We start from the raw sequence: 22,130 nt of genomic DNA, 5'->3' as shown, positions 1-22,130 counted from the left end.
TTCCGTGGCTGTGTTACCGGATTTGCAAATGAAGGAAGGAAGGAAGGAAGGAAGGAATGACTGGATCCCCTTCTGTCCCCATCCATCTCTCACCTCCTGCTCCATCTCAGTACCACTGGGTTCACCTCCCAGCGTACATGCCCGGGTCTCCCTCCGCCCCCTTTGCCCCAGACCCTGGGCACTCCCCCCCGCCCCCCGGCCCCGCCCCGCCCCAGCAGGGCCATCCTGCCCAGGAGCTCGGACTTCCAAACTTCCTCCCTTATAAAGTCAGGCAGCGGCAGACACCCAGGAATGCTGCTGCTCATGACGCACGCACACTGACAGTGGGGCCGCGGCTACCCCCAGGCAACCGGGAATGGGGGAATGGGCGGGAGCAGGGCACCAGGGGACTGACTTCCTGGGGGGGGACTCAGAGAGGTGGCTGGGCCAAGACCCGCAGGCTTTCTCTTCCCTGTCAAATCGCCGCTGCCCTGAAGCCTCAGTTTATCTGTCTGGAAACCCCCCTGAATGCTAACCCTGCAGAGAACTTTGGTGTCGTGAGACCCAGCACCCGAGGAGCGGGGGGCCTGGGGGTAGCTCTCTAGACCGTCCTGGGGCGGGGGTGCTCCCGGTTCTGGCCAGGGGAAGGCAGGGGAGGGGAGCCAAAGGCAAAGAAAGACCAGGGGAGACAGATAAGGCAGCGAGGTGGCCGAGTGGCCAAGCCAGAGACAAAGGAGATACGGCAGAGAGACAGGGAGAGACAGTCCAGCGGCGTGGGAGGATCGGGGTCTGCAGCACCCCCACCGCCCCCGCCCCCGACCCTAGAAGAGGCCCCGTGGCTGAGACCCGGCCCCGGCCGCTGGGAGAGCCTGGGGGGGGGGGCTGTGCGCAGAGATGCTCCCCAGCCGCTGACAGGTAAGAGCAGAGCATCTTGAGGGCAGGAGTCACACGCCCCGGGGAGGCAAGAGACGCCCGCCCCACCTGCGCCCTGCCAGCGGGTGGCCTGCTGGGGACGGTGGCCCAAGCTTGTCTCCCCACCTGAGAAGAGGCTTGGCAGGGACGGACACAGGCTCCTCTGTGCCCCCAACCCTCGTCTCAGGAAGAAGGACGGAGCCGCTCTGCCGGACCCAGACAGACGCGCCCTGTGCGTGGTCAGGAAGGCCGGGAAGCCGTGGGATGCTCCACCTTCAGCAAACCTCGGGGACGGCCGGGCGTCGGGAGGACGGGTGGGAACCGTCCAGGAACACATGGCCCCTTTCACGGAGTCGGCCCCGAGGCCCAGGGCAGGCGCGGGCACAATCGCTGCTCTGTCCCGGCAGCTCCCAGCCCACACGCGCACACATGCACAAACACACAGCCTTATGCAAACCCCAAACACCCCCAAGCAGCCACCCACATGCCCGAACACACCCGCAAGTAGACTCTACGTAGTCCCGGACACCCACCCACGGCCGTCTCCCCGGCGGAGAAACCCAGGCGCGCAGCATCCCGCTGCCCCTCCCACTGACCCCAGGGCCCTTGCGGCAGCGGCCCCCGGGCTGAATGCCGGGCAGCACCCGGGCGGCCCACGCTGCGAACCCCCTGCACAGCTGTGCACAGAGCGGACTCCCGGACCAGCACAGGACCTCCGGGGCTGGGAGGGAGGGAGGGAGGAGGGACGGCGAGCAGCACCCATTTTACAAAACGGTGACACGGAGGCCAGACCGGGCCCTCTCCTGGCCCAGAGGGCGGCCCACACAGCTGCTGCAGGCCCGAACTGGTGTTTCGGTGAATCCTGTGTGTTCAGCCGGGAGGGTCAGGGCAGGTCTCCAAGCAGTGAGGATGCCTCTCTCCTCCCTCGGCCGCCCTGCGACCCCAGGCAGGCCCCTGCGGCTGGCTTGGCTGCTGCTTCCTTCCCTCCCCTCCTCTGGCTCCAGCTGTTCCAGAGCCCGCACATCTCTGCTTCAGTCTGTCACTTGGCCTTGCTGCCCTTTGAAACCCCCGCCTGCTCCTCTCTCCCAGCGTCACCTCCCCAAGGAAGCCCTCTGGAACTGACTCCTAGCTCACGGCTTCGTCCTGCCCTGCCTCCCCACTCACAGCTCGTCTCCAGCTGTCTCCCAGGACCGGGGTTCTGGGTCCTTGCAGCTGCGGCCCATCAGAGACGGCGAGGGGCAGCAGCAGGAGACCGGGACGTGGGGGGAACGGCGCTGTCAGAGTTTCCAGAACCCTGGCCAGCGAGGCCTCAGAGGCCTCTGTTAGGACGAGGGGGCCGCCTGGCCTGTGCACTTCCAGCCGCACAAGGCGGCTTGTGTGAGCGCGTCCCTGCCCAGGCCCACAGGAAACGGCAGGGCCCAGCCCCTCAATAGGCTCATTCAGACCCCAGCTCTCTGGAAAGTACCTCTACTTCCTGCCACCCTCCCACTCCGCCTGGAGGACAAGGCTAAACAGGCCGGCCCTCTCCTCTTCTGCGAGGGGGCTAGGGGCAGGTGGTTCAGGGGTTAGAGCCAGCCAGCGCCTTCACTTCCGGCCTGGTACGGGCCCTGAGGCCCTGACTATGACGATGTCCCTGCATCCAGCTTCAACAGAGGGGAGTGTGAGTGGGTGTGTGGGCTCACTCCCACCAGGGGACGGAGAGGAGCCCCTCCCCGTGCACCCTAACAGGTAAAGGTTGAGCAACAGGCTTTCTGGGAGAAAGGGAACCCCGATTTGTAGCACTTGCCTCTTCCAGGGTATAAATACTGCCACCCGGCCACATCGCCCGGAGGGCCAAACTCCTGCAAAGTTAACACTCAGCTCTTGCCAGCCGCTGTGAGCTCCAGCTTGCCCTGGTGATGCCTCCATCCTGAGGAGGCCACACGTCCTCCCCTTCTGTCCTGGGGCTGCCCTCAGTGCCTCGAATCAATGCCCTTGGGGCACCTGGGTGGCTCCGACAGTTAGGCATCTGCCTTCCACTCGGTTGTGATCCTGGGTTCCTGGGGTCAAGCCCTGTGTCCACATCCCCGCTCAGTGGAGAGTTTGTTTCTCCCTCTCCCTCTGCCCCTCTCCCACTCATGGTCTCTTTCTCTCCTTTTTCTCTCTCTCTCAAATAAATTAATTAAGTCTTGAGGGGAAAAAAAGGAATCAATGCTTTTGCAGATGAGGTGCCCACCCCATATCCATTTTCTGGTCTGCCCCTCACTGGCACCGAGGTCTGCTGGGTCTGCTGGGCCTGGTGGTTCTGCTGGGCCTGGTGGTTCTGCTGGCCCATACCCACCCAGACGGTTTTGTAGCTCTCATTCGATTCCTTTACCCTGTCAGACCAGGTTCTGGCGTCGCCAGCCACTGCTGGCCAGAGGGCTAACTGGAGGGATTTCAGCTCAGCCCAAAAGGAAGAGCATGATCTTTCTTGGCCATCCCCTGGAATCCTCCGGTGGCAGCCAGTGCCGCCTCCTCAGGCCAGGGACCAGTGCGAATGTGGCTGGCGCCAGGTCATCCCCAGCAAGGCCATCAGCCTACACACAGTGCTCAGGGGAAGCCCCACAGAGACGAATCACCTTTTTAACCCATTCCAGTCTCCCGTCTTTACGAGTCCCGGACCTCTAGGGGACCGAGTCAAAGTTATAATTGGCCCTAATCTCTGCAAAAGGAACAAACCAGAAGTTGTGGCAGCTGGTCTGAGGTCAAGAGAGGCTAATTTGGGGAAACTGTCTGGAGGATGTGGCCTCTTAAAAAGAGGTAGTGTCCTGGGGTGGGACCAAAGGGGCCCTGCACAGCCACCACCAGCCACGGACGGAGGCCCTCTGGCCCTCTCAGCAAACCTCCCACCCTCCCAGGCCTTGTCTCTAGCTACAGACCCAGGCTGGGAAAAGCCAGCTGTAGTCGGCTATGGCTCCCCAGCCATCGTGGGAACAACAGGGCCGGATCTGACTGCCCCCCAGGGACAATCAGCAGCCCTGCGGCAGGAAGCAATACAGCGTGATGCAGGAAGCTGGGGCCCATTTGGGGTCCAGTACGTGGTCTCCATCTGGCCTCAGCGCCTTCGCTCTTTGGTGGACTCGGGCTGGCGACTGCACCCTTACTCCAAAGACAGCTGGGAGAGAAGTGGGGACGGGTGGGCTGCCTGTTTCAGCACCACCGCCAGGCCCCGGCCGTGGCCCCAGCCTACCCACAGAGGGAGGGCATGGCATGGAAAGCGTTGTCCAAGAACCAAAGCATGGGGCACTCAGGCATCCGTTTGGGGTAGGGATGATCCTCCTGGAATCCCATTCCTGGGGGCAAAGACCACCAGGCCAGGTGACCCGGCCAGGGATGGTTTTCCGTTAGGCCCAAGAGGAACTCGGCCCAGGATGGAGAATCCTCTGGGGCCCTGGGGAGGAGAGCCAGAGCTGTCAGAGGGCCCAGGCCCCAGGAACTCCTGAGGAGGAAACCTGGTTGCTTGGAATAGGTCTGGCCTCCTTTGGAGCTAAGGCCTGGGATACACACAAGGTGAGACTGCACCTTCCGGCACCAGGACTGGACAGGTGAGGGGGCAGTGCCAGCCAGGACCGTGAAGCTGCGCCAGCACAAAACCCGCATCGTCCGCAGCACCTCTCCTCCTCCAGGCAAGGGACTGACCCAGCTCCGTCTCTCACACAGCCTCCTTCTTTGGGGAGAACCACCTGCAGGTGCCGGTGACCACAGCTCTGAGCAACATAGACCTCCGGCTACAATTCTCCACGTCCCAGCCCGAAGCCCTGCTCCTCCTGGCAGCAGGCCAGGCTGACCACCTCCTCCTGCAGCTCCACTCCGGATACCTGCAGGTCAGTGGCCTCTCCCTGCTGGACCCCTCTAGCTTGGCACGGCCCCCAGCCGGTGACCTTGTGTGAGCCCCTTTCGCCCCGAGGTCTCTAGGTCCCTGCCACGAGGTGAAGGACAGCGTCTCCCAAGGTGTGACTCCCTGGTGCACCGGCTGTGCCCCGCAGCCCTCCACCCACACTGCCCACCACCAGCCCTGGCCGCCCCCCCTCACTGCGGCCTGCGCTGGTCCAGCCAGGCTCTCGCTCCCCGCACGCCCCGCCTCGCCTTCAAGTCCCAGCGTAGACATCCCTTCCCCCAGGAGGTACCTACCCCCTGGCACTCCCCTGGGCTGGGTGCTCTATCCTGGGCCCTGCAGCCCCTGTGAGCCTCCTGTTGAGCACCGGTCACCCCATCTGTCTGTGATGGTAAAGACCAGTATCGCCAAAGCCTCTCCATTTTCCCATTTCGTCCTGCCAGCCCCGCTAGCTTTATCAGCAAGGAGCCTCCTGGCTCCCCTGAGGCTCCCCCTTAACCATAACGAATTTGAGAACCTGAGGTCTCCGCCCAAATTCGGGAAAGCCGGCTGCTTCCACACTTGGGGGGTTCGGGGGAGAGGACGGGCGGGGCCTGAGGGCGACGGTCCACCTGCCGCTGCCATGGCTTCTCTCTGCCAATAGGCGGCACTGTTGAGCGGGGCCCGGGTGCAGCCTGGGGCCGGAGCCCTTCCGCCCGACAGGTGTGACGGGACAGGTAGGGCGATGCCACAGCCCGGGGAGCTGGGCTCCCAAGGCCGCCGTGCCCAGGGCTCTGCTCTTCCCGTACTCTGCCTCCACCCATCCTGCCGTCCAGTAGTGGCAAGGCCACCCCAGGCCCAGTTCTGGTGCCAAAGTCCTAGAGACAGAACAGTTCTCCTCTCCCCGCGGCTCCCTCACCCCAGGTCAGGGAGCTTTTCTTTACTTAACCCTCAAAACAGAGCATCTGGAATCGGGCTCCCCGCCATGAGCCTGGCTGCCCTGGTGACCCCAGATGCCCTCTATGCCCAGAGTGAATCTTCTGGAGGTCAGGGTGGTTGTCTGGTGGCCCTGCCCAGTCGGAAAGCTGGCGAGGGTAAAACATACAGACTGAATCCCTAGGAGAGCATCTTGCTCTGTCACTTCTCTGATTCACATCAGGGACCCCAGAGCCCATCTGGACCTGTGTTTGGGGGATAAGTAAAGAGGTGGCAGGAAGGAGGGGCCCCGGGGTGGCTCAGCGGTTGAGCACCTGCCTTTGGCTCAGGGCGTGATCCTGGGGTCCCGGGGTCGAGTCCCACGTCGGGCTCCCTGCGTGGAGCCTGCTTCTCCCTCTGCCTGTGTCTCTGCCTCTCTCTCTCTCTGTGTGTCTCATGAATAAATAAATAAATCTTTAAAAAGACAGAGAAAGAGAGAGAGAGAGGTGGCAGGAGGCAGACAGGGGTGGCATGAGAAACCTTTGTCCCAGGACGTCTGCTCTGGGGACTCCAATGTGGCCGACCAACTATGTTCTTACAGGAGAAGCAGATCGTCCGAAGTGCTGTCCCCACTCCCATCCCTCCGTCTCTCCCCAGGTCAGACTCACCCTGGGCCAGGAGGAGCTGAGGCTGCAGACCCCAGCTGAGACTCCGCTGAGCGACTCCGCCGTCCACTCCGTGGAGCTGACTGTGTCAGACAGCGAGGCCTCGTTGTCCGTCGATGGGCTGCTGAACGCCTCAGCCCCCGTCCTGGGAGCTCCCCTGGAGGTCCCCTATGGGATCTTCCTGGGGGGCACTGGGAGCCTGAGCCTGTCCTACCTGATGGGAGCCAGCCGGCCCCTGAGGGGCTGCCTGCACGCCGCCACCGTCAACGGCCGCAACCTCCTCCGACCGCTGACCCCTGACGTGCACGAGGGCTGCGCTGAAGAGTTTTCTGCTGATGACAGCGTGGCTCTGGGCTTCTCTGGGCCCCACTCGCTGGCTGCCTTCCCTGCCTGGAACACTCGGGAGGAGGGCACCCTGGCGTTCATACTCACCACTCGGAGCCGACAGGCGCCCCTGGCTTTCCAGGCGGGCGGCCGGCACGGGGATTTCATCTACGTGGACATATTTGAGGGCCACCTGCGGGCTGTGGTGGAGAAGGGCCAGGGCACCGTGTTGCTCCACAACAGCGTGCCCGTGGCTGACGGGCTACCCCATGAGGTCAGTGTCCACGTGGATGCTCACCAGCTGGAAATCTCCGTGGACCAGTACCCCACACGGACTTCCAACCGTGGGATCCTCAGCTACCTGGAACCCCGCGGCAGTCTCCTCCTGGGGGGGCTGGACACAGAGGCCTCCCGCCACCTCCAGGAACACCGCCTGGGCCTGGCCTCGGGGGCCGTCAACGTCTCCCTCCTGGGCTGCATGGAGGATCTCAGCATCAACGGCCAGAGGCAGGGGCTCCGGGAAGCCTCGCTGACTCGCAGCATGGTGGCCGGCTGCAGCCTGGAGGAAGACGAGTACGAGGAGGACACCTACGGCACCTATGAAGCTCTCTCCACCCTGGCACCGGAGGCCTGGTCCGCCGTGGAGCTGCCCGAGCCCTGCGTGCCCGAACCGGGGCTGCCTCCCGTCTTTGCCAACTTCACCCAACTGCTGACTGTCAGCCCGCTGGTGGTGGCCGAGGGGGGCACAGCCTGGCTTGAGTGGCGGCACCTGCAGCCCACGCTGGACCTGAGCGAGGCCGAGCTGCGTAAATCCCAGGTGCTGTTCAGCGTGAGCCGTGGGGCCCGCCACGGGGAGCTCGAGCTGGACGTCCCGGGAGCCCAGGCACGGAAAATGTTCACCCTCCTGGACGTGGTGAACCGCAAGGCCCGCTTCGTCCACGATGGCTCGGAGGAGACCTCCGACCAGCTGATGCTGGAGGTGTCCGTGACCGCCAGGGGCCCTGTGCCCTCCTGCCTCCGGAGGGGCCAGACTTACATCCTGCCCATCCAGATAAACCCGGTCAACGACCCACCCCAAATCATCTTCCCCCACGGCAGCCTCATGGTGATCCTGGAACACACACAGAAGCCCCTGGGGCCCGAGGTCTTCCAGGCCTACGACCCAGACTCTGCCTGCGAGGGCCTCACCTTCCAGCTCCTTGGCACCGCCCCGGGCCTGCCGGTGGAGCGCCAGGAGCAGCCCGGGGAGCCAGCCACCGAGTTCTCCTGCCGGGAGCTGGAGGCGGGCGGCCTGGTCTACGTGCACCGGAGCGGGCCCGCCCAGGACCTGACGTTCCGCGTCAGCGACGGGCTGCAGGCCAGCGCTCCGGCCACGCTGCAGGTGGTGGCGGTCCGGCCCAGCATCCGGGTCCGCCACAACACGGGGCTGCGCCTGGCCCAGGGCTCCGCTGCCCCGGTGCTGCCCGCCAATCTGTCGGTGGAGACCAACGCGGTGGGGCAGGATGTGAGCGTGCTGTTCCGGGTCGCCGCGGCCCTGCGGTTCGGGGAGCTGCAGAAGCAGGGCGCGGGGGGCGCCGAGGGCGCGGAGTGGCGCCCGGTGCAGGCCTTCCAGCAGCGGGACGTGGAGCAGGGCCGCGTGAGGTACCTGAGCACCGACCCGCAGCACCGCACGGAGGACGCCGTGGAGCGCGTGGCCCTGGAGGTTCAGGTGGGCCAGGAGACCCTGAGCAATCTGTCCTTCCTGGTGACGATCCAGAGAGCCACCGTGCGGCTGCTGCGGCTCGAGCCCCTGCGCACCCACACCACGCGGCAGGAGGCGCTCACCGGCGCGCACCTGGAGGCCGCTCTGGAGGAGGGGGCGGGCCCCAGCCCCACCACCTTCCACTACGAGCTGGTTCAGGCCCCCAGGAAGGGTAACCTCAGGCTGCAGGGCGCCCGGCTGTCCGAGGGGCAGGGCTTCACCCAGGATGACCTGCAGGCCGGCCGGGTGACCTACGGGGCCACGGCGCGCACCTCGGAGACCGTGGAGGACGCCTTCCGTTTCCGCGTCACGGCTCCGCCACATTTCTCCCCGCTCTACACCTTCCCCATCCACATCGGGGGTGACCCCGACGCCCCCGTCCTCACCAACGTCCTCCTCTCCGTGCCCGAGGGAGGCGAGGGCGTCCTCTCCGCGGAACACCTGTTCGTCAAGAGCCTCAACAGCGCCAGCTACCTCTATGAGGTCATGGAGCGGCCCCGCCACGGGCGGCTGGTCTGGAGGGGGGCGCAGGACGAGGCCACCGCGGTGACGTCCTTCACCAACGAGGACCTGCTGCAGGGCCGGCTGGTCTACCAGCATGACAACTCCGAGACCACGGAAGACGACATCCCCTTCGTGGCAACCCGCCAGAGTGAGGGCAGCGGCGGCCTGGCCTGGGAGGAGGTCCGGGGCGTCTTCCGCGTGGCCATCCAGCCCGTGAACGACCACGCTCCCGTGCAGACCGTCAGCCGCGTCTTCCACGTGGCCCGGGGCGGGCGGCGGCTGCTGACGACCGACGACGTGGCCTTCAGTGACGCCGACTCCGGCTTCGCCGACGCGCAGCTGGTGCTGACCCGCAAGGACCTTCTCTTCGGCAGCATCGTGGCCGCGGACGAGCCCACGCGGCCCATCTACCGCTTCTCCCAGGAGGACCTCCGGAAGAGGCGCGTCCTGTTCGTGCACTCCGGGGCCGACCGCGGCTGGATCCAGCTGCAGGTGTCCGACGGGCGGCACCAGGCCACCGCGCTGCTTGAAGTGCAGGCATCCGAGCCCTATCTCCGCGTGGCCAATGGCTCCAGCCTCGTGGTCCCTCAGGGGGGCCAGGGCACCATCGACACAGCCGTGCTCCGCCTGGACACCAACCTAGACATTCGCAGCGGGGATGAGGTCCGCTACCGTGTCACAGCCGGCCCGCACTGGGGGCAGCTGCTCCGGGCCGGCCAGCCGGCCACAGCCTTCTCCCAACAGGACCTGCTGGACGGGGCCGTCCTCTACAGCCACAACGGCAGCCTGAGCCCGCAGGACACCCTGGCCTTCTCCGTGGAGGCAGGGCCTGTGCTCACGGATGCCACCCTGCAGGTGACCATTGCCTTGGAGGGGCCATTGGCCCCACTGCATCTGGTCCAGAACAAGAAGATCTACGTCTTCCAGGGGGAGGCAGCTGAGATCAGAAAGGATCAGCTGGAGGTAAAAGGCCGAGGGGCGAGTGGAAGTCATAGGCCAGAGAAGGGGGCCCCTTCCATCCAGCCTTCACGCCCTGTGTGCGTGGACGTTTGGGGGGTACCGGTGGGGACTCCTGGGTTGGGTGGTGTCCGCGCTTTGGGGATGTGCCTGACGGTCTCCGGGGAGTTTGCCTCAGAGTTATGGGGGCCTCCACCTGTCAGGTGCACACATGTGCGTGCTACGGATTCGGAGAATCTGTTTTCTAATAAATTCGTTCCCTGGGGGATTCTCCTGGGCACCTTGAGGACTGGGCCTCAGGACCTGGGGAGAGCCGCTGACCATCCAGGAATCAGAGAGCAACCAGGCCTACTGACTCGGTGGCACACGGCCGATTTCTGAGCCCCTGGTGGGTCCAGCTGCCTGGATTTGGGGCAGACGGTGGCTGGCCCTGTCTGGCATCAGAAAGGCTTGGCCTTGACGGAGGCGGCACTGGAGTCCGGCCTTGCAGAGTCTGGGGTTTCAGTAGCAGGGGATGAAAGGACACCCCTCCAGGCAGAGGCACGGGATCAGGGATGTGAGCTGGGGGTGGTGTGTGGCCTCCTGCAGCCGGGCCATCAGGTGGGGGGCGCGGCGGTCCTCGCGGGCCCCAGGCCCTGTGTGCGGAGTCTGCCTCCCGAAGGGACGGAGCGCCCTCTGGTGGTGAGCAGTGGCCCCCGCGGAGGCCGGGCGGCCCGCGGGCATGGGCGAGCGGGCGGGTACAGGGTGCGACACCCGTGAGGCCTACGTGTGTGGATCCACATCAGTGTGTAGAGAAATTGTGCATCTGAGTCACCGAGTCTGGAGGTGTGACCGCGTACACCTCTTGGGGAGTGTGCACGAGTGAGCAGCTGGTGGGGAGGCCCAGCTGGCTGCATGTCTGGGTGTCTGAGTGAGCAGGGGTGTCCGGGGCCCTCCTGGGCGGGGGGCTGGGGGGCACGGCGCTGAGCCTGCTCTGGCCGCTTGGGGGCCGGCGGCCTCCCTCCATGACCCTGTGTCACGCAGGCAGCGCAGGAGGCAGTGCCGCCCGCCCAAATTGTGTTCTCGGTGAAGACCCCGCCGCGGGCCGGCTACCTGGTGATGCTGTCCCGCGGCGCCTCCGTGGCCGGGCCGCCCAGCTGGGACCCCGTGCAGAGCTTCTCCCAGGAGGCGGTGGACGCCGGCAGGGTCCTGTACCTCCACTCCCGCCCCGAGGCCTGGAGTGACTCCTTCTCCCTAGACGTGGGCTCAGGCCTGGGTGCGCCCCTCGAGGGCGTCCGCGTGGAGCTGGAGGTGCTGCCCGCCACCATCCCACTGGAGGCACAGAACTTCAGCGTCCCCGAGGGCGGCAGCCGCGTGCTGGCCCCCCCGCTGCTCCAGGTCGCCGGGCCCTACTTCCCTGCACTGCCCGGCCTCGAACTGCGGGTCCTCGAGCAGCCCCTGCACGGGGCCCTGCGGAGAGAGGAGGCCCCTCAAGCGGGGACCCTCAGCGCTTTCTCCTGGAAAGAGGTACTGCTCTCGGGACTCGCTGGGGGCCGGGGGGCAGCTGGGGGCTCTACGGCTGGGGGCGTCCACCCAGAGGAAGCAGGGAGGTCGCGGTCGGGGAGGCCTCTGCTCTGGGTGCCTGCTGCCGTTCCTTCCCCTCCGGGCAGGGCAGTCGGAGGACAGCCCCATTCCCGTTCCTCCTGCGGCCCTTCAGCCTGGGAGGAGGGGGTGTCCCCGTCTCCACCTGCGGGAATGGAAGCGCGGAGGGAGCCCGTCCCTCCCACACCCAGAGGCAGAGCACGAGGGGTGCCGGGGTGGAGCCCGCGCCGCCCTCAGGCCTGCCAGGGCCTGGCCTTCAGCCTCGGGCCTGCCCACAGGTAGAACAGCAGCAGATCCGCTATGTGCACGACGGGAGTGAGACGCTGACAGACAGCTTCACCCTAGTGGCTAACGCCTCCGAGCTGGACCGCCAGAGCCACCCTGTGGCCTTCACCATCACCGTCCTGCCCGTCAATGACCAACCGCCCATCCTCACCGCAAACACAGGCCTAACGGTGAGAGCAGCCTGGGATCACCTCCCACCTCCCGCCCAAAGAGAGGCCCAGCACAGAGCTCCCCGCCCCCGCCCATGAGCCCGTCGCTTTCTCCAAGTGGGGACCGTGCCACATGCCTCTAGGTGGTGGGGAAGAGCTATGGCACTGAAAGTAGGGCACAGGTGTGAGACTTGGTTGTTGAACACTTAGAAGTGCGGCAGGCAGTCTCGCGAATGGCCATCCTTGGCCCTGCCCTTCCCTGGACTCACCCTCAGCTGCAGGCGTTTTCTGTGGCTCCGGACCAGACCTCCTGAAGAAAGTTCTTTCAGGCCCTAAAGGGCGGATCCAGGTGGAGCGTGGTTAAGCTCCCCGCTTCCACCCACAGCAAGGGAGGGCCACAGCTTGGCTTCCCGAGCCCCTGCCCCTCACATCGCCCCAGAATGGTGGTGCCGTCACTCAGCAGAAGCCAAAGCTGAGGCCCAGCCCGGTCACAGCATTTCTCCACGGTCACAGAAGTAGTTACGGGGGAACAGAAAGGGCACGGCGTGGCCAAGATCACACGAGATGGTGGACGGGCAGGGCCTGATGGACACCGGACGCCTTTGATGGCAGAGGCTGTGGCTGTGGGGAGTGGTCCAGGGGTGGGGCGGCCGCAGAGCAGCGGGGGTGCGGCTCGGGGCTGCCCGGAACCACAGGCCGGTGCTGCTGTGTGGCCCCTTGGCCACCAGGTGATGCTGTCCTCAGCGTTTGCGCAGGCCCCGCGCTGAAGCCCCATCTCTGCGCACCGCACCGTGCTCCCCCTTCCAGGGCTCGCCGGGGGTTAGCCTGGGACTGAGAAGGTCCCTGGGATCCCAGAGGGCTCGGTTTTCCAGGGCTGGGAGCCCCTCCCTAAGGCAGCCCAAGGTCCTGACCCAGCTGGGGCCATGTAACAGGATCCCAGAAACGGGATCCTGCCCTGCTGGCAGGTGGGAGGCCCGACAGGGACTCCTCTTCCCTCTGAGCCTGGGGTGGGGCTGCCCGCACCCCTCCCTGACCTGGGTGGGCCTCGTGACCACGCTGGAAACACACGAGCCTTCGTCACGTGCTGCTTCCAGGCCACGGACAGGGGCCAAGCATCAGCCTTTCCCACCCCGAGCCTCCCGTCCTTCCCTCACCTGGAAAGGGAGTGTGTTTATCAGCGTCTTGGGGACGCGACCCTCACCATTCCCGTAGTGTGCCCAGCCCGTCCCCAGACCCACGTGCCCAGGAGGCAGGGCCAGACGGTCGCGGTGCTGCCGCGGGTCGGGGCTGGGGGCTCTGCGGCGGGGAGAGCCTGGTGAGGGAAGAGCGGGGGGCTGGCCTCGCAGGACAAGCAGGATCAGGGCGGAGAGAAGGGAGCCTGGGCCCGGGGTGGCAGGGGAAGGTCACTGGGCTGGAGGGGCCCTTGGGAGGGGGACCCCAGGAGGACGCGGGCCTCGGTGACCACCCAAGGCCTGAGCTGAGCCAGTGGGAGTGCTCCGCTCGGCGGGGACGGAACCCTCACGGGCCTGTGTCCCCAGATGTGGGAGGGGGCCACCGTGCCCTTCCCTCCGGAGGCCCTGAGGGGTGCGGACAGCGACTCGGGCCCGGAGGACCTGGTCTACACCATCGAGCGGCCCAGCAACGGGCAGGTGGTGCTGCGGGCGGCGCCAGGCACCGAGGTGCACAGCTTCACGCAGGCCCAGCTGGACGACGGGCTCGTGCTGTTCTCACACAGAGGTGGGTACCGCCGGCTGGGGCGCCTGCGGACGGGGACCCGCGGGGGCCAGCGAGACCCACTCTACGCCCGTCCTCAGGAGCCCTGGACGGAGGCTTCCGCTTCAGCCTGTCCGACGGCGAGCACGCTTCCCCCGGACACTTCTTCCGCGTGACGGCCCAGAAGCAGCTGCTCCTCTCCCTGGAGGGCAGCCGGACGCTGACCGTGTGCCCAGGTGGGTCCGCCCGGCGCGCTTGCCTCGTGGGCCCGGGGCCCGGCCCGTCACGCTGCCCCCGCAGGCGCACGGCCTCGCCCTGCCTCCTGGTCCGAGGCCAGCGGGGCCCTGATGTGTCTCGCAGGGTCGGTCCAGCCGCTCAGCAGCCAGAGCCTGAGAGCCAGCTCCAGTGCCGGCACCGATCCGCAGCACCTGCTCTACCGGGTGGTGCAGGGCCCCCGGCTGGGCCGCCTGCTCCGCGCCCAGCAGGGCGGCACCGGGGAGGTCCTGGTGAACTTCACGCAAGCCGAGGTAGGGCCCCACCTCTACAGCCGCCACTAGACTCCCTGCGTCCTGGGAGCCACTGTCATCGGATGCCCGGGAGGGGGAGGGGACAGGACCAGGCCTTTGGGGTTCCTCCCCCCACCCACGGAGCTTTCCGCGCACCCCAACAAGATGGGATGAAAGGGAGTGGCCAGCAGGGGGCCAGGCTGGCAGTGCCACCCAGGGAAGCTGGGAAATGGCTTCGTGGCAGAGACTTTGTCCTGGCTTGGGGGCAGGACTGGGTAGTGTCTCGACAGCACCACTGTCCTGCCGTATTGAGTTGGGTGGGGCAGGGATCGGGTGTCCCGTTTTGCAGATAAGGAAACTGAGGCTTACGGAGGTCAGGCGACCGTCCAGAGCATGTGGTCGGTAAGAGGCAAAACCAGGATTCCGGCTGCTAACTACTAGTCCAGGCCTTTTTTTTTTTTTTTTTTTTTTTTTTATTATGATAGTCACACAGAGAGAGAGAGAGAGAGGCAGAGACACAGGCAGAGGGAGAAGCAGGCTCCATACACCAGGAGCCCGACGTGGGATTCGATCCTGGGTCTTCAGGATCGCGCCCTGGGCCAAAGGCAGGCGCCAAACCGCTGCGCCACCCAGGGATCCCTAGTCCAGGCTTTCTCTCACCAGGGCATGCTTGCTCCCGGAGCTCAGAGACCCCTCCTCGTCCTGCCTGTGACTTGGCTCACCCCAAGACACCTCCCGCCCCCGGGCATCCATCCTCCCACCCCACTCCTGGGGGTCTGTCTCCACTTCCTTCCTGCCACCCTTCAGCCTGGGCCAGAGGTTACAGCTGACAGTCCTTGTGGGTCACATCTGGCCCACAGATGTGTTGTATTTGGCCTGCACAAGACATTTAGTCTTTTAAAATTAATGGTCAACATATAACCTTTGGAGGATTTCACACACACGCACACACGCACACACACACACGCACGTACACAAAAACCTGATCTCCAGTTTCTTAAAAGGCTCTGTGCCCTCCTACAGCAATCAGCTGAGTAGCAACCTCCCCTTTCACCCAGGCTCTGCTCCCTCGTTAGAAGGATGGTGATCCCCTATTAGCTGGTGATCCCCCATTAGCGTGTGGGTGGCTCCCCCTTAGATGGGGCACTGCCCTCCAGTTCCTCACTACCCTGCGGTCCTAGAGCCTCCCACACGCTGCGACCCCAGTTTCCATCTTAGTATTGTGCAAGCCCTGTTTTTCTGCGAAGCAATACATCCCCCTCTCCTAAAAGGGGAAAACAAAAGATAAGCCAAGAGGACACATTTGGATTAGCAGGGGGAAGGGAGCATACTTTTTTTTTTTTTTAAGATTTTATTTATTCATGAGACACACAGAGAGAGGCAGAGACACAGGCAGAGGAAGAAGCAGGCTCCATGCAGGGAGCCCGACGTGGGACTGGATCCCAGGACCCCCGGGGTCACGACCTGGGCTGAAGGCGGGTGCTCAACCGCTGAGCCCCCCGGGCTGCCCAGGAGCGTACTTCTTTCTGGAAGTGAGGAAGAGCCCTAGGTGTGTAGCGTGCAAAGAGCCCCGGAGAACAGCAAGTGTGGCAGGATGGTTAGGAGGTGAGGTGGCAGGGGCAAGGGGTCAGAGTGGGATCTTTGCGGTCAAATGAGGAGCCACTGTACTCTCTGAGGAAGAACAGTAATCTCACATCTTAAAAGGCTCGCGCTGGCTTCTGTGTTAAGAACAACCATGGGGGGGCGGGGGGCGCCTGGGTGGCCCAGTCAGTTAAGTGTCTGCCTTCAGCTCAGGTCATGATCCCGGGGTCCGGGGTGGAGCCCCGCATCAGGCTGCCTGCTTCTCCCTCTGCCCCTCCCCCTGCTTGTGTGCTTGCGTGTACTCTCTCTCTCTGTCAAATAAATTAAAAACAAAACAAAACAAAACAAAAACAAAAACCACAGGGGGAGGGAGCGGGGCCCAAGCTGGGACACAGGAGGCTGTGGCGATAATCTAGGCCAGAAGTGATGGTGTGTAAGAGAGGGAGGAGTCAGGCATGACTCCAGGGGTTTGGGACTGAGCCACTGGAAGAACAGGGCAGCCATCCCGTGAACTGGGAAGACTAGGAGAGGCGCACGGGTCAGGAGCCTGCCTGGTGCAGGCTGGCTTGGAGGCGTCCCTTGGATATCCCCACGCAGCTGCCGGGAAGCAGACACGTGAGTCTGGAACCTGGGAGAGAGCATTCCGCGGTGGAGGTCGACGGGGGTTATCCGCAGAGCTGACCTGGGGGGGCATGCGGCTGAAGGAGGAACACGGGGGATGTGCCTGTAGGTAGAGAGGACTCTAAAGGCCAAGGTGTAGACGTTGGGGAGAAAGGGGGGCGCCAACAGAGGCAGGAGGAACCGTGAGGATGGGACGCGCTGGGAGCCAGTGGCTGTTAGAGGAAGGAAGGCACAATGATGCCAGACGCTGCCAAGCAGGAGAGTAACACAAGGCCCTTGGACCCACCAAAATCCTGGACAGAGCGCACTCGGGACAGCATGGGGGAGATCACAGACTATTCTTTTTGGAGTTTTGCTGTAAAGGAGAGCAAAATGGGGGGAGGCCTGATGACATTGGTGGAAAAAGCGAAGTCACAAGTCTTTAAGATGTTAGAGAGGGGGCGCCTGGGTGGTGCAGTTGGTCAAGCATCCGGGTCTTGGTTTCAGTGCAGGTCCTGATCCCAGGGTCCTAGGATGGAGCCCACCTTGGGCGCCGTGGTCAGCACAGAGCCTGCCGGAGTTGCTCTTTCCTCTGCCGCTCTCCCCTGCATGTGCCTGTATTCTTGCGCACGTGTTCTCTCTTTCTCAAAAAATTTTTAAAAAAAATTAATCTTTAAAAGAAAAAAAGATGGAAGAGAGAACAGCATGGCTGAGTCGTGATGGCAATGTTCCCTTTTGCGGGGAAATCGTCACCGTAGAAGAAAGAAGGGCGATGGTAAAACTGGTGTCTTCAGGGCGGGAGACGGGCAAAACGGGAAGGACCCGCTGTGGAGACCCTCGCCCATAGGGCATGGCTTTCCCTAGGGGCTCAGAGAGGCAAGGTGGTTTGCCTGAGGTTGCAGGGCGCAGAGGTGACAAGGCACCTGGCTGCAGAGCCAGCCTCCTCACTGCCAGCGGCGACCCAGCAAGCTGGTGAGGGCGGGCTGGGGTTAGGGACCCACAGCCAGGTATAGGCCGGAGAGCGGAGAGTGAGGCTGGACACCGGGGACCTGTGGGCGCCACGCGCGGAACCTGCCTTTCGTTTCAAAATGTGCCTCCATCCCTGGGTGGCTCAGCGGCTTAGCACCTGCCTTTGGCCCAGGGTGCGATCCTGGAGTCCCGGGATCGAATCCCATGTCGGGCTCCCTGCATGGAGCCTGCCTCTCTCTCTCTCTCTCTCTTTCTGTGTCTATGATAAATAAATATACTAATTTAAAAAAATGCGCCCCCGTGTCCCCGCAGGTATACGCGGGGGATGTTGTGTATGAGCACAAGATGCCTGCTGAGCCCTTCTGGGAGGTCCACGACGCCCTGGAGCTCCGGCTGTCCTCGCCCCCCGCCCCCGACGTGGCCGCCACCCTGGAGGTGGCCGTGTCCTTCGAGGCCGCCTGCCCGCAGCGCCCCAGCCGCCTCTGGAGGAACGAGGGTGAGCAGCGGGATGGGCCGCACAGCGGCGGGTGAGGGTGGGGACGCGGGCGCGGGGCGCGGCGAGCGAGGGCAGGGCGCGCTGGGGAGGGGACGGGACCCCTGTCCTCCGCCGGGGCGCCTGGTCCGACGGCCTGCGTCCCCCCGCAGGTCTCTGGGTGGCCGAGGGCCAGCAGGCGGACATCACCAGCGCCGCCCTGGACGCCTCCAACCTGCTGGCGCGCGTCCCCGCCGCGCTGCGCGCCCGGCACGACGTGCTGTTCCAGGTGACGCGGTTCCCGGCGCGGGGCCGGCTGCTGCTGGCGGGGCGGGCGCTGCACGCGGGCCGGGCGCACTTCCTGCAGTCGGAGCTGGCGGCGGGGCTCCTGGCCTACGCGCACGGCGGCGGGGGCGCGCAGCCCGACGGCTTCGGCTTCCGCGCGCAGCTGCAGGGCCCCGCGGGCGCCGGGCCGGGCGCGCTCCCCGCGCTCCCCGCGCTCCCCGACGAGGCCTTCGCCGTGCGCGTGGGGGCCGCGGCGTCCGAGCCGCTGCGCCTGCCCCGCGGCTCCCGCGCGCCCGTGTCCCGCGCGCAGCTCCGCGTGCAGCTCCCGGGCGCCGCGCCCGCCGACGTGCAGTACGAGGTGCGGCGCGCGGCCCCCGGCGGCTTCCTGAGCCTCGCGGGCGCGGGCGCGGGCCCGGTGCGCCGCTTCTCGCAGGCCGACGTGGACGCGGGCCGCCTGGCCTTCGTGGCCAACGGCAGCAGCGTGGCGGGCGTGCTGCAGCTGAGCGCGTGGGCCGGCGCCAGCCCGCGCGTGCCCGTGGCGCTGGCCGTGGACGTGCTGCCCGCCGCCATCGAGGTGCAGCTGCGCGCGCCCCTGGAGGTGCCCCAGGCGCTGGGGCGCTGCGCGCTCGGGCCGCGGCAGCTGCGCGTCGTGTCGGACCGCGCCGAGCCCGAGGCCGCCTACCGCGTGACCCGGGCGCCGCGCTTCGGGCAGCTCCTGGTGGCGGGCAGGCCGGCCGGCGCCTTCAGCCAGCGGCAGGTGGACCGCGGCGACGTGGAGTTCGCCTTCACCGACCTGTCCTCCCCGCGCGACCGCTTCGCCGTCCTGGCCCACGCGCGGGGCGCCAACGCCACGGCCACGGTGGACGTCACGGTCGCGGCGCTGCTGCGGGTCGGGCCCCGGGGGCCGTGGCCGCAGGGCGCCACCCTGCGCCTGGACCCGGCCGTCCTGGACGCCGCCGAGCTGGCCAACCGCACGGGCGGGGAGCCGCGCTTCCGCCTGCTGGCCGGGCCCCGGCTGGGCCGCCTGGTGCGCGTGGCCCGCGCGGGGCCGGAGCCCGTGGAGCAGTTCACGCAGCGGGACCTGGAGGGCGGGAGGCTGGGGCTGCAGCTGGGCCGCGCCCCCGGCCCCACGGGCGACAGCCTCACGCTGGAGCTGTGGGCGCCCGGCGTCCCCCCGGCCGTGGCCTCCCTGGACTTCCACACCGAGCCCTACGACGCGGCGCGCCCCTACGGCGTGGCCCTGCTCAGCCTCCCCGAGGAAGCCGGGGCACCCGACAGCGGCGCCCCGGCCACGGGCCAGCCGGGCGCGCCAGGCCCCAGCCCCGGGCCCACCGCGGCCAGCGGCGGCTTCCTGGGCCTCCTGGAGGCCAACATGTTCAGCATCATCATCCCCGTGTGCCTGGTCCTCCTGCTCCTGGCCCTGCTCCTGCCGCTGCTCTTCTACCTGCGCAAGCGGAACAAGACGGGCAAGCACGACGTCCAGGTGCTGACCGCCAAGCCCCGCAACGGCCTGGCCGGCGACACGGAGACCTTCCGCAAGGTGGAGCCGGGCCACGCCATCCCGCTCACGGCCGTGCCCGGCCAGGGGCCCCCGCCCGGCGGCCAGCCCGACCCAGAGCTGCTGCAGTACTGTCGGACACCCAACCCCGCCCTCAAAAACGGCCAGTACTGGGTGTGAGGCCTGGCCCCGGGCCCAGATGCGGATCAGGCCAGGGACAGGCTCGCTCGGGCCCCGGCCCCATCGCTCCCGGGCCCCCCGGGGCCGCTGAGCATCCCCCAGAGCCGGAGACACGCGGGGACGTCCGGGGCGGGCAGCGCCGCGAGGCAGTCCCAGGGGCCCGGCACCAGGCAGCGGCAAGAGCCGGGGTCTCCCCAGCCTTCTCCACGCCTGGAGAATTGCGAGGGGGCCGAGGTCAGGGCCTGGAGTCCGTCCCCCTGCCCGGGAGCCGGGTTGAGCTGTCAAAACCAGGGTGACCTCCTAGATATGTCAGGACTCTGGATCCTGGGCCTGTGATCTTCGGTAAGTCACAGCTGACCTGGGCTGCCGAGAGGGCAAGGAGAGGACGGGGCGGGGGGGGGGGGGGGGGGGACAGACGGGGACTCCCGGCTTTCCCACGCCAGACCAGGCCTCCCTTTGTTTCTGCCCCAGAGTTGACGGGAAAACTTTTTCCCCTGGTTTTTTAGGGAGACGGTATTCCCTGGAGCAGAGGGCAGGAGGAGGGAGCCCCTCCCCTCTCTAGGAGACATAAGCCAGTAGAATAATATATTCAGGGTGCAAAACGGGGTGGGTTGCTCTGGGGCTGGGTTTATTTAAGGGGGACTGCCGGGAAGCTATTTAACACAATGTCGAGCTAGCCCAGACCCATGGAGCCCCTGACAGTGTGGGATGGAGGAAGGTCTGAGGCCGCTTCATACCCAGAGCCCCACCTTGACAGGCTGAGGGCTCGGGAGGCCCCGTGGGTCTGCGGCCATACTGGGGCCAGGCCAGGGGCCACTGCAATGCCTGCGCTCCCCCGAGGACGGGGTGCGAGCAGTTGGGCGCACTCAACTCCATGAGGCTTGGATAAATGGTGCTGTGGAGGTTCTGGACAGCTGTGTGTTGTTTGTCTGACCATGCACTGGGCCCTTCCTTGCCCACACCGGCCTGCACTCCCCTGGGGCAGGCCATCCCCCCGGGCCTCTGCCGGCAGGCTGCACAGGGCCACGGGAGCCCCCAATTTCCACCTCCGGGGGCCTTTCAAATCCCCTCTGCCCCCACCTGTGTAGGAAGGTGGGCCGGTCTTTATGGGACGGGACTAAAGCCCTTCGGTTTAGTGGAGAGAAGCTAGGCCCCCTCTGAGAAGCTCAAAGAAACCATGAAATCAGGAGATGTATTCCGTGTCCCGGGCACAGATTTCTTGGCCCGAGTTTTGGCCTCCACAGCCTCGACCCTTTCCACCTACCTCTCAAGAGATTGGAGCAGCAAAGGTCAGGAGACTGAGGGGGACGAAGGGATCCCACGGCTGGGACCTGGTGTGTGGGGGAGGCTGCGGGGACCGCCACAGGTGCCTTCCCTTGGCTCCCCGGACGTGTTCACAAGGAAGATTTCTATTGCTCTCCACCCCCACAACAAGACCGAGGGTGCTCCTTCTCCAAGGTAGGGTAAGCAGCAAGGACTCTGAAAACCCCACTGTCCCGAGAGGCCATCATCTGGCTGGAGATGGGTTTGAGATACAGGGTCCCCAGACGACCCTCTACGAGCTGCTAAAGAGCCACCACCTCCTGCCCCTCTTCCTTTGAGGGTTGTGGGCAAGAAGGACAGATTCTGGATCCCAGATGATCCCGCACCAGCAGGAAGCTGAAGTCCTCAGGGGAAAAGCAGCATGGGAGGTGTCTGAGCTCTGGGGTCGGGAGCCCAGGGCCTGAGCACGTCAGATTGGGGGTGGAGAGCCCCAGCCAGCCCCTGACAGCTGACCGGTGCCTCTATCTGTAACATCTGAACCAGGAACTAGGGCAAGAGAGGAAATTCCCTCTACCCCCTGTGCTGCCCCTAGCGTGCCCTGCCAGGAAGCTTCCCAGCACCCCCTTCACATCTCGGCATCCCCCGAGGCCCTCCTCTGCTCACAGGATTTGGGCAGGTCACGCATCGCGGTATATATCACTGCTCAGAGGGCCCCGGAGGACCAAGGGCAGGCCGAGAATCAGAGCGGGTCGGGTGTTGTCCAGCCACGCCACGGGGCAGCCCTTAGAACAGACCAGACCTCAGGGCCCAGCCGACTCTTCTTGCCACACCGAAGAGCCGGCCCCCAGAGACCGCGGCCAGGGGTCCCCGTAGATGGGGCGGCTTGAAATCCTGGCCTGGCTGCCTGCTACAGCCTAGGCTCCCCGGCACCCCTGGGGCCAGCCTCATGCAGGGGGCCCTGCCAAGGACGTCTCCGTACCACACCCCATGTGCTCCTGGAGCTTGGGGCCGTTGGGGCCGGATCCTAGGGCCCCAGTATCTGGCACCAGTCTCCACCAGGGCGACTAGTTTCCCCGGGAGTGTAAGCAGAGACCCGGGTGACAGACCCGCCAGGCAGGATCTGGCCTCATCTCCGGTTTCCACCCCCCCCGCCCCCCCCCCCCCCGGGACTGACGACACCCTCTCTGTTGGCCCAGCGCAGCCACCCCCTCCCAAG

At 65.7% G+C, this 22,130-nt stretch overlaps 1 protein-coding gene and 1 long non-coding RNA gene across 2 annotated transcripts in view; one reads left to right on the top strand and one right to left on the bottom strand.

Moving 5' to 3' along the window:
- Positions 1-20,562, top strand: part of CSPG4 (chondroitin sulfate proteoglycan 4) — a 33,341-nt gene extending 12,779 nt beyond the window's left edge. The window contains exons 2-10 of the mRNA XM_072809735.1: positions 4,573-4,736; positions 6,299-9,838; positions 10,856-11,338; positions 11,692-11,868; positions 13,386-13,584; positions 13,662-13,796; positions 13,921-14,087; positions 17,529-17,712; positions 17,862-20,562. Of these exons, the coding sequence (XP_072665836.1) occupies positions 4,573-4,736; positions 6,299-9,838; positions 10,856-11,338; positions 11,692-11,868; positions 13,386-13,584; positions 13,662-13,796; positions 13,921-14,087; positions 17,529-17,712; positions 17,862-19,651 (6,839 nt within the window). The 3' untranslated portion in view covers positions 19,652-20,562. The remainder of the gene's footprint in view (positions 1-4,572; positions 4,737-6,298; positions 9,839-10,855; positions 11,339-11,691; positions 11,869-13,385; positions 13,585-13,661; positions 13,797-13,920; positions 14,088-17,528; positions 17,713-17,861) is intronic.
- Positions 14,516-18,072, bottom strand: LOC140623336 (uncharacterized). Its single transcript, XR_012022978.1, has 2 exons — positions 17,319-18,072; positions 14,516-16,883 (listed from the first exon to the last, which is right to left on the bottom strand). It is a non-coding gene; the product is annotated as an uncharacterized lncRNA (long non-coding RNA).
- Positions 20,563-22,130: the final 1,568 nt, after the last annotated feature.

This window comes from Canis lupus, chromosome 32 (genome assembly GCF_048164855.1).
Source record: "Canis lupus baileyi chromosome 32, mCanLup2.hap1, whole genome shotgun sequence".
Classification (NCBI taxonomy): domain Eukaryota; kingdom Metazoa; phylum Chordata; class Mammalia; order Carnivora; family Canidae; genus Canis; species Canis lupus.
The sequence above is the reverse complement of the archived record's forward strand: the minus strand, read 5'-3'. Positions and strand labels throughout refer to the sequence as shown.